Source organism: Dermochelys coriacea, chromosome 5 (genome assembly GCF_009764565.3).
Source record: "Dermochelys coriacea isolate rDerCor1 chromosome 5, rDerCor1.pri.v4, whole genome shotgun sequence".
Classification (NCBI taxonomy): domain Eukaryota; kingdom Metazoa; phylum Chordata; order Testudines; family Dermochelyidae; genus Dermochelys; species Dermochelys coriacea.
Genome location: NC_050072.1, coordinates 91,391,525 through 91,407,450, shown reverse-complemented (window position 1 = coordinate 91,407,450; position 15,926 = coordinate 91,391,525). Strand labels below are relative to the sequence as shown.

Genomic DNA, 15,926 nt, shown 5'->3' with positions numbered 1-15,926 from the left:
ATAAAATATTTGTACATTAATTATTTCAGATTTTAAGCAATCTATATTTCTGCCCCATTTTTAAATGATGCTCAGACAGAATATAGAAGTGACAATTGAACTAAAGAAAAAAAACCCCATCTCAGTTAATTGCAGGATTGTTTATGCTGTAAATTTTACCTAATTAAGGACCATGAGTTCAATCCAAAGACAACTGAAGTCAATGCCAGGACTCCTGTTAATTCAATGTGCTTTGATTAGGTCATATTAGTAACATTTCAGGAGTCCAAAGGCTATATCTGATTTACTATAGCCATCCTTATTTTTAATGTAGGTCCTGCCAGAACAGACTATGGGCCAGATCTAAGCCCTTTTTGGCAACAAAAAGAGACTTAAAGCTGCCACATTGTGGAAGAGTTTTCAGATGCAGTCGACCTGGCATAGCCTGTTCTATGCCAACCCCTCTTAATCCCCTTCATAGGAGAAGTTCCAAGGGTAGGAAGGGAGTATGGCTGGAGCACATTTTGATCCAGCAATCTCCAGTGACGTGACAACCCCAGAGGACAATGAAAAACAGGTGTAGTTTAGAGTAGCCCTTAGGCCTCTGGGTTAGGGGTGATGTAAAACCAAGTCCAGATTGGGGGCCTGCATACAGCTCCTTTGTTGTTCCCCTCTCAGCTGTCCTTGGTGCTTAATGGGCAGATCTAAAACTCCCAAAATAACTGTCTGTTTCCATTTCAACAGTGGGCCACATTTGGCTTTTAGGCTCCAGTGTGGTCACCCTTGGATAACATGTAGAGCGAGGTGAATAATGCAAACACATTTCTGCAAGTATTTGCTCAAACTTAAAAATAATATTCCATTAGTCCCTTTTGTGTCCACTTTCTGAAAACATTCAAGAAAATGAGCTTTGCTCCTATGAGTGCTTGTGGAAAATGAATTTTAAGCTGTATATTTGCAGGTATACTTTATACAGGATGGCATGGTGCTTGATACAGGAGGAGGAGCGTGATTCCTAAAAGCCCTTGCCTTTGTTAGCACAGAAAGATTTAGACAAACCAGAGAAAACTCAGCCCACACCTTTCCCATTTAGGCCTGAGCATCCTTACAGTTATTTGTGAATATGATGATAAACAATTACATTTAGACTCTATATCCAGTCATTAAATCTTACAGTTTAGCCCAAGTTTTCCAGGAATGGAGTCAGAGGCAAAGCCTGTATGGCCCAACAGATAAATAATTTCTAAAATTCCCCAGTTGTTCTTTTCTATTCCCTGTTCCTGAACCGTTGCCTTCACTAGAGAAATAACTTGTGTCTAAAAACAATTGTTTTCTCTAACTGGACTCTAACATGCCTAGTGTCTCAACACAAAAATGCTTTGGTCACAATACGAATCATGCTAGATACGGTAGGTCTCCACGCAGGGTTAACTTCAATAGTTCAAAGCCCCTGTGGCTTCTTCAAACTTTCCTTAATATAAAAATTTCAGTCTTTCAGATCAAGAACTGAAATAATGCCATGGGCCAAATTCCACTGTTGTTTACACTGTTGTAAATCCAGAGTAATGTCACTGAAATCTAGACCTGAGTAACTGAAAATGGAATTTTATATCATAAATAAAGGCTAAATCTGTTGAGTTTTTGTTATGGTTTTTCTCACCTACATTCATGTATATACTCTTTAGAGGCCTCCAGCCACTGAAGGGCAAGACCAGGACACACAGGGATAGATCCAATTGTTGTTTTTTCTTTTTCTTCTCCTTGTATCACGTACCTGTTTACCAATATATACCCACAATACATTTAGATGCATAAGAATTTATGGTGAGATTTTTCAAAAGTGCCTAAATGAATTAGGGTCACAGGTCCCACCAAAAGTGACTAAAATGTGATACTAAAAATATTTAAACAAGTTTAGAATGACCTTGTAACGCCAGTGTATTGAAGGAACAAGGAAGGCCACCCCTGCATTGGTGCACCTCAGTCCCTCCTCTTCTCTGTCTGTGGGTACTAAGCACCCAATAATTTTTCCCTGGAGCACCCATGGAGTTGGTGCCTATGAGAGACCGATGTAGCTGCATCAGGAGCTCTTTAAGGATCTAAAAATCAAAAAGGAATCATACAAAGAGTGGAAACAAGGATGAGTTTAACAGCTAAGAATGAGTATAACAGAACAGCATAAGCATGTAGGAACAAAATCAGAAAGGTTAAATCTCAAAATGAATTACATCCAGCATGGGACATAGAAGGCAATAGGAAGTTTTATAAATAGATTGGAAGTAAGAGAATGATGAAGGAATGCATAGGCTGAAGCATGTAGTGCCCTATTTACTTCAGTCTTCATTTAAAAGATTAATTGTGACCAGATGCTTAACATAATTAATATTAATAACAAGAAGAAAGGCTCTCAGGCTGGAATAGGGAAAGAACAAATTAGAGAAAATTAAGATAAGTTGAATATATTTAAGTCAGCAGGGTCTGATGAAAGTCACCCTAGAGTACTTAAAGAACCAGCCAAAGCAGTCTCTAAACCAATAACAATTTTCTTCCAGAACAGGTGATATCCCAGAGGACCGAAGAAGGACAAATTTAGTACCTGTTTTTTAAAAGAGTGAAAAAAGAGGACCTGCAGAATTATAGACTAGTCATCTTAACTTTGATAGCTGGAAAGATACTGGAACAAATTATTAAACATTCAGTTTGTTCAAACCTGGAGAATAGGGTTATAAATAGCCAACATGTATCTTTCAAGAACAAATCATTCCCAAGCCCGTCTAATTTCCTCCTTTTATGAGATAACTGGACTAATGGTTGTGGGGAAGCAGTAGACATAATGTTTCTTGATTTTAGTAAGGCTTTGACACTGTTTCATGTGATGTTCTTACAAGCAAACTAGGGAAATATAGTCTACATGAAATTACTATAAAGTGTGTGCATAGCTGGTTGAAAGACCATTCTCAAAGAGTAGTTATCAATGGTTTGCTGTCAAACTGAAAGGACATATCAAGCGGGGTCCTGCAGGGGTCTGTCTTGAGTTTGGTACTATTCAATATTTTCATTACTGACTCGGATGATAGAGTGGAGAGTATGCTTACAAAATTTGTGGCTAACATGATGCTGGGAAGTATTGTAAACACTTCCAAGGACCAGATTAGAATCCAGAATGATCTTGATAAATTGGAGAATTGGTCTTAAATCAGTAAAATGAAGTTTAGTACACACAAGTGCAAAGTTCTACATACAGGAAGGAAAATCAAATGCACAAATAAAAAATGGGAATGACTGGGTAGGCAGCACTATGCAGAAAAGGATTTGGAATTTATAGTGGATCACATATTGAATATAAGCCTAGAGTGCAATATTGTGGCAACAAATGCAAATGTCATTCTGAGACGAATTGACAGGAATGTTGAATGTAAGCCAAAGGAGGTAATTGTCTGCCTGTAGTTGGCACTGGTGAGGCCTTAGATTTACAACCCTCTTTAGCCTTCTCTTCTATAGGCTAAACATACTCAGTTTTTTCAATCTTTGCAGGTTTTTCAAACTTCTTATCATTTTTGTTGCACTCTCTGGACTTTCTACAATTTGTTCACATCTTTTGTAACTTGTGACGCCCCACACAGGATACGGTCTTCAAATATGTAAAAGGTTGTTATAACGAGAATGGTGATCAGTTTATCTTCATGTCCACCAAGGATAGGACAAAAAGTAAACTGTTTAGTTTGCAGCAAGAAAGATTTAGATATTAGGAAAAACTTTCTAACTATAATGAACTATAGTCAGTTCCAGTTAAGCACTGGAACAGCTTACCTAGAGGAATTCCTAGGAATTACCTTGTCGAATCCCCATCTCTGAAGTTTTTAAGAACTGGTTAGACAACCACCTTTCAGAGATGGTCTAGATATACTTAATCTTACCTTAGCATGGTGAAATGCACTAGATCAGTGTTTCTCAATGACTGACCTGTGGACCGGCACAGGTCTCTGAGATCTACCTGACACAGTTTAGGAAAGCAGCAAGCCGGTCCCTGGTATCAAAAAAATTGAGAGACTCTGGACTAGATGACCTCTTGACAGGAAAGGCTGTCCATACCTACATTTCTATGATTACACAAAAAGAAAAAATGTTTGTGAAGGATTTTAATGCAATACATTTTAAACAGATGTGGCTTGATTTTTGTAGTTTTTGATTATACCTTTCCATTATATGTGTTTTGGGATGACATCAAGCACCATATTTTCTCAGGATGCACATTGTGGTAAAAAGATACAAGATGACAAGATGTATGGGGGAAGTGTGAAGTCTTTTGCATATTTAAATGTTCTCAGATACTGTGTTGGTGTTGCCTAAATATTTCCCATAATGAAGGAGAAGAGAGATCTCTTTTATAATCCCAATTATCTTTCTAAACCCTTTTCCCAGCTGGCTTTCCCCTTCTTCCACCTAATCCTTCTCTGTCCCTGGTTTAGCTAATTTCTTCAATTCAAAATTGACTTAATGGGACAAGAATTCTCTTTCTCCCCCACTCCATACCTAATTATTGCCTCTCCTTTTTTGCTCATTTTTTGGCTCTATTTTTACTTTCTGCCTCCTACACTTCAGCCTGTACCATGGAGCCCACTCCTTTTAGCTTCTGTCAGCCTTAGATCCCCTCTTCTCTGCTGTATTTTAACTGCTTTCTCACTGCTGGCTTATTTTCCTCTGCTTCAAAACACATATTCCCCCCATCTTGAAGAAATTTTTCTCTTTAACTACCATTCTATATCTTTTCTCCCTTCTGTCTCCAAAATCCTGGAGTGAAGGGTTAGCTCTCACTGCCTTCATTTCCTCTCCTCCTAATCTCTTGCTGATACTCTCCAATCTGGTTTCTGCCCTTTCCCCTCCACTCTGGACATTAATGACCTCTTTCAAGCTAAATGTAAGGCGTGCTTCTCTAGCCTCATCATTCTTAATTGGTCTACAGCTCTGAATACTGTTGATCACTCTCTCCTTCTCAGACCTTTCCCTTGGCTTTTGCAGCACTGTTTTCTCTTATCTTCTACTTTATCAACCATTCTTTCAAAATCTCCTTTAATAGTCAATCTCCTCTCCTATCTGGTACTGTCCCTCCAAGTTCCGTTATTGATTCCCTATTCATTGCTGCACTCTTTTCCAGTAATTTATCTCTTCCCATTGTCTTCAACCATCACCATCTCTGCTTCAATCTAATTACTCATTCAGTCTAATTACTCTTAAACCCTTTGGCCAGTTTCACATCTCTATGGCACATCTTGGATTTCTAGATGCCATTTCAAAATTATTCTCTCCAAAACTGAACTTGTCACCTTTCTTTCTGATCCTTCTCCTTTCTCTGTCTCTACTTGATAACCTCACTATCCTTCCCATTTCCAAGCCTGTAAAACTACTGTTAAATTCTTACCATTTCTTTACTCCCACTTCTCTCCCATCCAATCCCTCGGTAAACTGTGTTGCTTCTTTCTCCTTGTCAACAAAATCTGCCCTTGCATCTCTCTCCAACCCTTATCCATTCATAGGCTATCTCACCTATTCATATAAGGGCTCCCAAACTCACTTTCCCTTCCTTTAGTCTATTCATAATATCACTACTAAATCTGGTTTCCTCTCCTAACATTCCAGCATCAACTTTTTCACCAAAGCATTATTTGGTTTCCTGTCTCTTACCAGATCACATTTAAGCACCTTATCTACACCTTCTATCAAGTCCTACTTAATCCTGGCTCATGTTCATCCCTATTCTCATTTGTTCCTAGTGCCTCTCTCTCTCTGTGGTGTATTGAGAGTATCAGGTTAGCTCTATACCACGATGTGTTTATATAATATATCTGTATATAATATATGCAACTGAGATATCTACCAGAATACTGTAGAATAACATCCATTGGACTCATCATAAAGTAACACAAAGAACTTTAATAAACTGTTTTGTCAAAAAGAAAAGGAGTACTTGTGGCACCTTAGAGACTAACAAATTTATTAGAGCATAAGCTTTCGTGAGCTACAGCTCACTTCGAAAGCTTATGCTCTAATAAATTTGTTAGTCTCTAAGGCGCCACAAGTCCTCCTTTTCTTTTTGCGAATACAGACTAACACGGCTGCTACTCTGAAACCTGTTTTGTCAAAAGTATCTCAACTTGCTTTTAGTCAGGAGGTGTCACTAGCCTTAAGTACCTAAATCATTTCTCCTTACTGGTTTTTATACCCTTCAGTTCCATTCACACTAAAAGGGGTTTGGAGGTAACCCTCCAAAATATTAGCTGAAAGCTTCCTCAGAAAGCAAATCTTTCCCACATCCTTCCCTGCAGTTCCTCTTTAAGAGGTGTCAGCGTGGCTGAAAGAATGAAGTGGCTCCACATTGTTTGCCTGAACTATTATGTGCTTAACATTTCCATAACAAAAGTGCCACTCGACTTCTCCCCGATTAATGCAGCTCGAGGGCTCTTGTCCTCTTTAATAAAACATTGTTGAAATCATTTATTTAGAGCCCCTGGTTACTACTGGGAGAATGACCATCTTTGTGCCAAAATATAGTGTATACAGTCCACTATTTTGTAGTAGATCATTCTGTTATTTAAGAAATTGATTAAATGGATGCCTTAGAAAGTATTTATGCTAATAGGGCATTACTTATCTCATTCAGACAGTCAATGTGAGCCTTTTCAACTGTCTACCACGGCCAATGCCGCAAGTCAAATACAGTAACTTTCGACTTTGCTGCTTACAAATCAGATAGATTTCTAGACGTTTATACCCTTGACCAGACTTGAAATCTCACATAGGAGCACCGATCTTTCCAGCTGGAAATGTTTTGTACAGCGAGTCTACCTACTTAACTTGTATTTGCATGTGTATGGCAGCGGGGCACTCGGTGAGAGTAGTATGGTGTGCAGGGCCAAAAGGATACCGACCGGAATCTCTTTTAGCAGCACTGAAGAGGCAGGTCCTACTAGTCAGTAGAGCGTGTTTTCCATGATTCAAGCTGACGTTATGGTTATATGTTCCAAGTTTGTTCTTGGAAAATCTTGGCTTCTTTACAATTTCCCCGCCCCCACCCAACCCAGGGTACTTTAAAAACAACAGCAACAACCTGAGACAATATTGCTTTAATACCGAGCTATCTTGCATTGCATCGAGATAGGTTGTTTCCTGTTCTATGCATATATAGTTTGCATACTCTTGCCACCCACGTAGTACACATTTGTTATGCATAGGTGTAGGCAATGCATGATCCAATGATCCTATAAGTGTTACATACAGCGTAGGTAGGTACATTGTAACTATAACCTTGCATGCTTTCCAATGTGAGTGTAAAAATACTCTGGCCAAAATCAGTTATTTCATTTTTTCTTGTTATAAATTTTGGTTTCATCATAATTGTTTACCGAGGTACCTCTGCCTGCCTGCATACATTGGTATATATTGTTTAAAATAAACAGAGACCTTACGTTATGGCTATTGTGATGGTGTACAAAAGCTTTGCTGTGAGCTTGGGTGACCAGTGAAGCTTGAATCTCCCTCTATTTACTGTATGGTCACTGTCAGTTCAATGAACTGCCTCCTTGTTCTCCACCATTGTCCCACACTCCCTTAAACATTTGTCACTGGAGTGCCTCCAAAGACAAATAAACTGTCAGCGAGAATTCAAACCTGGTAACTGGGAATAAAAAGGGGGCTGAAGCCACTGGATTATTTTCCATGGCATGGAACAGAGTTCCTTCTCTCCCCGGAAGAGATTGCTAGGAATGGGCCAAGACGAGGAGCATTTTCAAACATCTAGAAAATCAGGGCCTCCTTTCCTAGGGAAAATTCCCTCTCAATCAGGGAAACTGACGTCCTTTCTTCTTCTAGTGATGCCCACAGCGCTCCCTTGAGAAATCCGAAAACTTCCGACCTTCCCGGTCTCTGAATTTAAAATATGACAGATGATCACCCCTGTATAATCACGCAGCATGGGGATACAGCCCAATACACTCCAGGTAGCTGATTCACTCTGGCAGGAGCATTCCCTCTGATAATCCAACTGATTTTTATTATTTTTTCATAAGGCAAAGACCACAGGATGCAGCGCGTATGGCTGTGCTTCGTGTACCAATCTATTTAAATTAAAACAAGCCACCGATCAATGTACACTTTCTACAGGGAAGGAAGCATAAAGACTCGTGTCCTCCCTCCACAGTGGTGCTCAGTGTTGATTTATTCCAGGCAGATGCTTTTGACAGGGGCCTGTAAAATCAAGTCTTGAGTTTATTGTAGCAGTTAATTATCAGTCCTTTTCTAGTGCTAATGCTTTTACTCCTGAGGAAAAACAGAGGCTTTTAGTGGGACTTAATTTTTTCACTTAAAACGAGTCAAAATAGTCCGAATGGACACAGAAAGTTGATTAACTGAAAATATGTTTAAGAATATCCCTTAAAGGACTGGGGAGAATATTTAAGATCATACCTACAGGATTGCAAACTCAGCATTTTTGTAAAGAAAGCTGACTCCATTTACAAGTCTCTCCCAACTCCTCTTTGTTCTCTTCCTAAAGAAACAACCTTTTCAGCTTTGTTTTAACAAAAAGTTTACTCAACCGTTCATGTGACTTTTAAAAAAAAACCCGAATTTAGCTCATAGCCACACACCATACTCAGGCTTGCTCGGCATCACAACTATTTGGAGGTGGGTTTTTTTCTTTTTTTAATGCTTGTGTGTAAATATCAGTTCAATTCTTAATGAAATTAAGCAAAACCATCTGAACTAAAGAAATGACACCCCCCCCAAAAAAGTATCTAAAATAACTGATCCTAGAAACGGGGATTTAGAATTGTATTTGACTTAACAGACAGATGTGGTTTCAGAGGGGTGGGTAGCGGTGTTGGTCTGTATCAGCAAAAATAACGAGGAGTCCTTGTGGCACCTTAGAGACTAACAAGTTTATTTGGGCATAAGCTTTCGTGGGCTAAAACCCTGACGAAGTGGGTTTTAGCCCACGAAAGCTTATGCCCAAATAAATTTGTTAGTCTCTAAGGTGCCACAAGGACTCCTCGTTGTTTAGACAGATGTGCGTTTATCTTCTCCCAAGATCTGTTAAGATGAAAAAGACACTATTTTGCTAATCTGTCGCCCCCTCAGTCAAAGTTTATTTGTGGTGGCTTTTAAACTTCTGTCTTGCCTTCCAATCACCGCATTTAAAACTAAAAACTTTAAATAAACAGCTTGAATAGAAGATAAACAAACTTTTTTTTTTTTTTGCAAGTGCCTAACTTGGCGCGGTTCAAACTCAAATCCCCAAAGGACCAAGCTCCCTCCTTTGTGTTAATGTTTAAAAGATTTTCCAATGCCGGAGTTTATTCCTACTGCAAACATTTCTATTTACAAGGTCAAGTGTATCAGCACTCGACACAGCTTAAGAGTGTAATTATTTATCTAAGGGCGTTTGAGTGTAGATCAGTAGCTCTGGCAGAAAACCAGGCTTCAGCCCAATGCAAAACAACTTCAAAGAACAGTATTACAAGTTCTGGTAATTGTTTATCACCCCAGTTTGTTGACTTTTGCACTCTTCACTGTGGAGAAAGGCGAATTGGCTTGCAAACTTTCATGAATTTTGTTGCAAATGCCAATAACCTACTGTATACAATCTAAATATTTCTGAAAGTTGCTTGAGACACTGTATGTGTGGCAAGATATTTGCATGTATATGAAATTCGTAGCAGCATCCGTGGGAATACCATCCTGCATTTCATAAGGAAGGAGCTGCTCTCTTGATAATTCTATACACATATAGGAGCAGAGTCCTTGGAAGACAAACTGAGAATTGCTTTACACAGCTCTGCACTGGTACGTTACCATGCCAACACATACAAAAATCAACCACTTGCTTTGAAGGTAGTATTTTCAAAGTTCTGTTTACTACTTATGTCCAATTATTCATTAAAGTAAGGGCAACAGTAACTGACATCTATTTAAAGTACCATAGAGAGATACTGAGTTTTTATTTATTATTTATCCTTCCTCCCCTGTTCTCCCAAACAGGACTGATAATTCACTCAATAGCAGTGTCTCTGGACATCATCATGCATCCATATTTAAAACTCTTCCTTTACTAATTTACACATTTAAGAAATACACAAAGCCATAGATATTTAAAACATAGGATCTTTTATGCCTTCTATAAAAATACGTTAAGGCAGCTTGGAAATGCATTTATACAATTCTACAGTGTTCATAAAGTCTCTTAAAATAAGGAAGTTAACTTCAAAACTATAAAATACACTGTACATTTGATGTTCTGCAAAACAGTTCACTGAGTTATTGTTGCTTGTATCCCTTTACACATAAAATGAAATCGGTATCTTTCCAGAAAAGAACAGCAAATGCAATTATCTGGCAAATAGGATGTAGACTTAAAACTTTAATTTTTTTAAAAATAAATTATTCCCCAAGCATACAATTTATAAAATTCTATATACAAAGTAGTGTGACTGGTAACAAATCCCAGTTTTAAATACATTTTATATAAGATTTACCAGAGGTCAGCACCCTGATACGACTAGAGACAATATAACTTTTCAGAATATTTGTACATACAAGTTCTTGAGTTTAAAAAGTGTCTTTCGAAGATGGCAGTGCAGAGCTCCTTTAAGACAAAAGTTGCATTGTTCAGTGCAGCCAACAATTCAGAAAAATCTGCATTTTTTCTGGTTAGGTTAAAGAAAAAGAGATGTTTGCTGGCAAGCATTTGTTATGGGGACAGTGAATGTGAGGGGAGGCTGAGATCCCATCAATTTGTTCCAAACTTTTCACCCCCTCCAGTTAATTAAAGGCAACTGAAACCTAATCCTCTTTCAGGCATCACTGTGAATATTTTGAATGGTGATACGGAGAACGGTACTTGAATTTGAGTTGTTGGCTACTTATAACCAGTAAGGCAGTTGTTTTGGCAGCAAGTTTGGGTTTCCACCTCTCTCTCACCCTCATGTCAAATACTAACAACTATTAGCACCTTACTATTTGTAAAAAGAAAAGGAGGACGTGTGGCACCTTAGAGACCAACAAATTTATTTGAGCATAAGCTTTCCTGAGCTACAGCTCACTGCATCGGAATGCATCTTACTATTTGTGTTTTGTTTGGGAGGAACGATAATGAACCTACAGTAGCTTTGCTAACGGTCCCTCTTCTTAACTCACTGGCTTGCTGCTAACAACAAGCCGGGGTGTGGAACAAATTGCATAGTGCACGCTAAAAGCAAGCCAAACCACACCACGGCCCGGGACGCCTCCCTCCGTCCATCTCTCGCCATCTCCTTAGCACCCGTGCAGGACACAGGGGCCGGCTCACAAGGCCAATGCAGTGCTCCCGTCGCCATCAAAATGACTTTACCTGGTGTGCGGGGGGGGCGAGGGCAGTGCCTAAGGCAAATGCCCAGGCAGGTGCTGGCGAGAGGGTGTGCAGAGAAGTATTGCGGGAGGTGGGGAGGGAGAGGCCGTGTCTGGATAAACGACCGCGGAGATGGGGGAGGGGAGCGTCCCCCAAATGATCCCGGGGGAGGGGGGCCACGTGTGGGGCCGGGATCCCCCCCACGCGTCCCAAGCGCCGCGCGCCCGCCCCGAAGCAAATGGGGACGGGGCGGCTACAGCAGCAGCAGCAAAATGGAGGCCAGCGCGGTCCAGGCCGCCGGGGCGGGCGCGCGGCCGGCGCGATCGGCCGGCGCGGGGAAGCCGGGCTGGGGGCCGGGCTCGTCCGGCTCGTCCCGCCCCCGCGGGCCGGGCTCGTCCTCGTACTCGTCCTCGTAGTAATCCTCCGGGCCGCCGTCCGAGCCGCCGCTGCTGCCGGCGCCGTGGCCGCCCGCCTCGGCCCCGAAGCAGAGGCGGGCCATGTTCTCCTTCATTGTCTCGCAGATGGGCCGCTCCAGCCCGTCGCAGACGCAGTCGTTGAGCGGCACGGCCTTGGGCACGGCCAGCATGTCCTCGATCACGGCCCGGCACTCCTCGGTGCAGCGCAGCCCGTTGAAGAGCTTGCCGCAGGACACCATGTAGCGGCCCAGCGCCGCGCTGCAGCGGCTGTCCCAGTCGCAGCGCCGCCGGGCCTCGGTGCAGCCCATCACCCCGCCGCCGCCGCCGCCCCCGGCCCCGGCCCCGCCGCTGGTGCGGGGCAGGCAGGGCTCGATGGCGCGCTTGGTGGCCCAGCAGGTCTCATCCTGCGCGCAGTCGCAGTCCTCCAGCGCCGGGCCCCGCCGCGTGTGGTTGAGCTGGATCAGGGCCGCGATGCAGTGGCTCGGGCACCGCCGCCGGGAGGAGGAGGAGGAGGCGGCGGCGGCGGCGCTGCCGGCCGGGTGCTGCTGCAGGAGCACCGGGGCGCACGCCTCGGCGTACTGGCTGTAGGCGTAGCTGCACTCGGGCTCCCCCTGACACTGCAGCACCGCCTGCCAGCAGATCAGCCTCCGGCCGTGCACCCGCGGGGGGGACACCGCGCCCAGCACCACCGTCAGCCACAGCCAGGCGCCCGGCACCAGCCACCGGCGGCCGCCGCCGCCTCCATGCAGAGCGGGCGAACCTACCACCATTGCGGGCGGCGGCGGCGGCTGCGAGAGGGTCGATGGGGAGAGCCGGAGGAGGAGCAGCTGCCCGTGGAAAAGTTTGCAAAACTCCTGCCAGCTGTGTGCATGAGGCTTCCCCTCATCCATCCATCCACGCGGCCCCTCCGCGGCTGGAACGGCGGGCTGCAGTACAACCCCCCCCCCACACACAGCCCCCCAGTCCCGGGCCGCTGTTGCCGCAAGAGTTCCCTTAGTTAATCAGTGCAACTGGGGGCTGGGAGGAGAGCGGCTCCTGAGTGCACTCGGGGGCTTGCAGGCTGCGCCGGGGGAGCTCATGGTGCTGCCCTGCTTCTCGTGCAGATCCCTTTCTTTCCTCTTTTTGCACAAAATAAACGCCCAGCTGCTGCTGCTTCGGGAGCTTTCAACTCTCCGCTCTCAGCATCTCCGCACATGCCAGCCGCGCACACCGCTCCGATCCCATTCACAGTCCCGGCTCCGCTCGCTGGCTTCTACTGTTGCACTTTCTGGAAGCCGGGGAAAGAAGTCCCCTTTTTGGCAGGAAAATTGAGAAAGGGGAAAAATAGCTGGCGCAGGGTCTCCCTCGTCTTTCTGTCTCTGCGGTTGATGCTGCTTCTGTTGTCAACAAGCTCGCAAGCTGCTCTGCTCTGTGGAGCTTTTTTCCCTTGCAAGGCTTTAAATACAAAAGTGGCCTCCGAGCAGCAGCAACGTGCTCTGATGAAGCCTCATTATGCATGCATGGAAAAGCAAACAAACAAAACAATTAGCAACGCTTCTTCTCCTTTTACACATGCCCCCAGCCTGCGCTCTCTCGCCCCAGTCGCTCTTTCTCTTTTTCTCCACTTTTCTCCCTTTGCTCGGCCCCCTTTCCCTGCTTTTCGTCTTACTATTGGTCCAGCCTGTTGTTGAAACTTTTTTTTTCTTTACGATCTACGGGAGAAAGGGGGGCTGGCGGGCAGCTCGCATTCAAAGCTTGAAAGGAAAGGCTTAACGAGATTTACAGCAGCCCCCACGGAGCCCCTCCTACTGTTAAGGAGGCTCCCACAGTTACTGCTACACACAACACAGCTTTTCAAGAAGAAACTTTGCAGCTGTTTGCATCAAGCAAAGCTTTGCACCCATCTCTGTTTTCCAGCGGTCACAAAGCAGCGTTTGGTTTTACAGAAGTTACCTGAGATGTAACATCATGGCGTACGTTATTAAAATATGCTGTAAAATAAATTTCATTATACATTTTACTGATAGAAGTCCAAACAATTATAGATTTATTATATATCAAATATGCCATTATATACCAATATGCAAACAGGAAGGGCTTTTGCATCATTTGCTGATCCCGTTCTGCCCCTCGCAATGGGAGTAAGAATTCTTTCTGTGAGGAATGTAGGCTCGGTCTCATACTGAACCAAACTGTTCTTTTAAGATTTGTGCAATGCTACTGACTTCAATGGGAGTTTCAGAGTAGCAGCCGTGTTAGTCTGTATTCGCAAAAAAAAAAAAAGAAACAAAAAGGAGTACTTGTGGCACCTTAGAGACTTTCTACAACTCACTTCATCAGATGCGCAAATAAATTTGTTAGTCTCTAAGGTGCCACAAGTACTCCTTTTCTTTTTTCAGTGGGAGCGTATTGATATATTGAGAACAGCATTTGGTCCATTAACGCTACTTCTCTGAACATCAAGACTGCAGTACTTAAGCACGACCACTTGTCATTTCACCATTTTTCACTTCTTTTGCCTTTAAACAAATTCAAATGATATATTTGCATGAAGATTTTCTCTAGGGAGTTAATGCACGGAACTACTAGGATTTAGAAAAAAAACCCTATTCTCTTATATACATTATTTATATTAGATTTTGCAAATAGAACACTGAAATATGATTCCCAATGTCTGAAATGATTATTTGAATTCTTTATTGGGATCTACGAGCTATTAAAAGTTGCCTGAAATTTATTAACTGCGAGAAAAAAAAATCAGTTTTGATTGAAAGAAAAAGACTCGTCGTGGATGCATTACAATTCTCATTACATTCTTAATTCTTCTTCCTTTGTTTAAAAGAAAATATAAGATTAAAATAACAAATATAAAATATTCAGAACAGCATAAGCTGTACATTGCAGAGTTGGTGATAGTGCATTTGTAGATGTTTCTTTTAATTTTAGTGCTACCTTAATTGCAGAGCAACATGGGCTTTGACCACAAGAGGCATCAGTGTCTGCTGCCTGTCAAAAACTGGCGCTTTTTTCATCGTGAGACTATCAACTCCATCTGTCACAAAAATTCGGACTAAATCTACTTTCCAGAACCAAAGCGAGCTTGGGTTTCTATCCTACATGGATTGCTGTCTTTCTGCAATTGTATGCAAGGTGTAATAGAAATGCCATACAATTAGAAATCAATATGATTGATTGTGTTGCAAAACATTCCTCAACATTTGCTCCATTGTGATCAGTTTTACGCTTGGTTTGTTTCTCCAGTGCACCAGTGCTCGTTCTACTGCTGCTGCTATACAAGCAGAACTTATGCTTGCTTGCTTTTTAAAGCAATGAGAAAATAAAGCTAAAAATTCGCTGTCAACCAAACTGAGGTATCAAATGTAATCACTGTTCTATGTATTTGTTTTAAACATCCCTTTAATGGTGATGGTATTTGTTGTGGTTAATTCCCTCTAGTGTTTGCCCCTCCACAGTAGTGAACATACCACACACTGGGCAGGTCTAGTCTATGCATTTCTTCAACAGTGTGTTCACTATTGAACTTCAGCCACTCATAGAGGGCCTCTGCAAGGCCCGTTATGCCAAAAATCTAGTGGTATTCCTGTATAAAGGTGAGTGGGGCAGATCACAAATTGAGCTACTGAGCCAGGGGTTTCTTTACCACTTGTCTGCCAAGGAGGTACATTCATGTCTTTCCCAAACATAGAGTTGCAGAGGGAGTATAGGAGGGGAGAGTTTCAGGCCCACAGCCATGAGCTGAATGAACCCTGGACTACACTACAGACTTACGTTGGTATAACTGGTTTCAGAGTAGCAGCCGTGTTAGTCTGTATTCGCAAAAAGAAAAGGAGTACTTGTGGCACCTTAGAGACTAACAAATTTATTAGAGCATAAGCTTTCGTGAGCTACAGCTCACTTTATGTTGAAATGCATCCGATGAAGTGAGCTGTAGCTCACGAAAGCTTATGCTCTAATAAATGTGTTAGTCTCTAAGGTGCCACAAGTACTCCTTTTCTTTTTGTTGGTATAACTGTGTCTCTTGGGGGTGTGGATTTTCCACCTCCCTTTGCAACATAGTTATGCCAGCCAAACTCCTAGTGTAGACAGCACTATGTCAATAGGAGGCCTTCTCCCATTGACATAGCTACCACCTCTCGGGAGCTACCAAAGGGAGA

At 42.6% G+C, this 15,926-nt stretch overlaps 1 protein-coding gene across 1 annotated transcript; it reads right to left on the bottom strand.

Annotated features, from left to right (window-relative positions):
- Window positions 1-11,563: 11,563 nt before the first annotated feature.
- On the bottom strand, window positions 11,564-15,103 carry GAS1 (growth arrest specific 1). Its single transcript, XM_043514998.1, has one exon. The coding sequence runs from the start codon at window positions 12,660-12,662 to the stop codon at window positions 11,610-11,612; it is 1,053 nt and encodes a 350-aa protein (XP_043370933.1). The 5' UTR covers window positions 12,663-15,103; the 3' UTR covers window positions 11,564-11,609.
- Window positions 15,104-15,926: the final 823 nt, after the last annotated feature.

Coding starts and splice junctions, on each gene's coding strand:
- GAS1 (XM_043514998.1), bottom strand. CDS start 12,662: ATGGATGAGGGGAAGCCTCATGCACACAGCTGGCAGGAGTTTTGCAAA.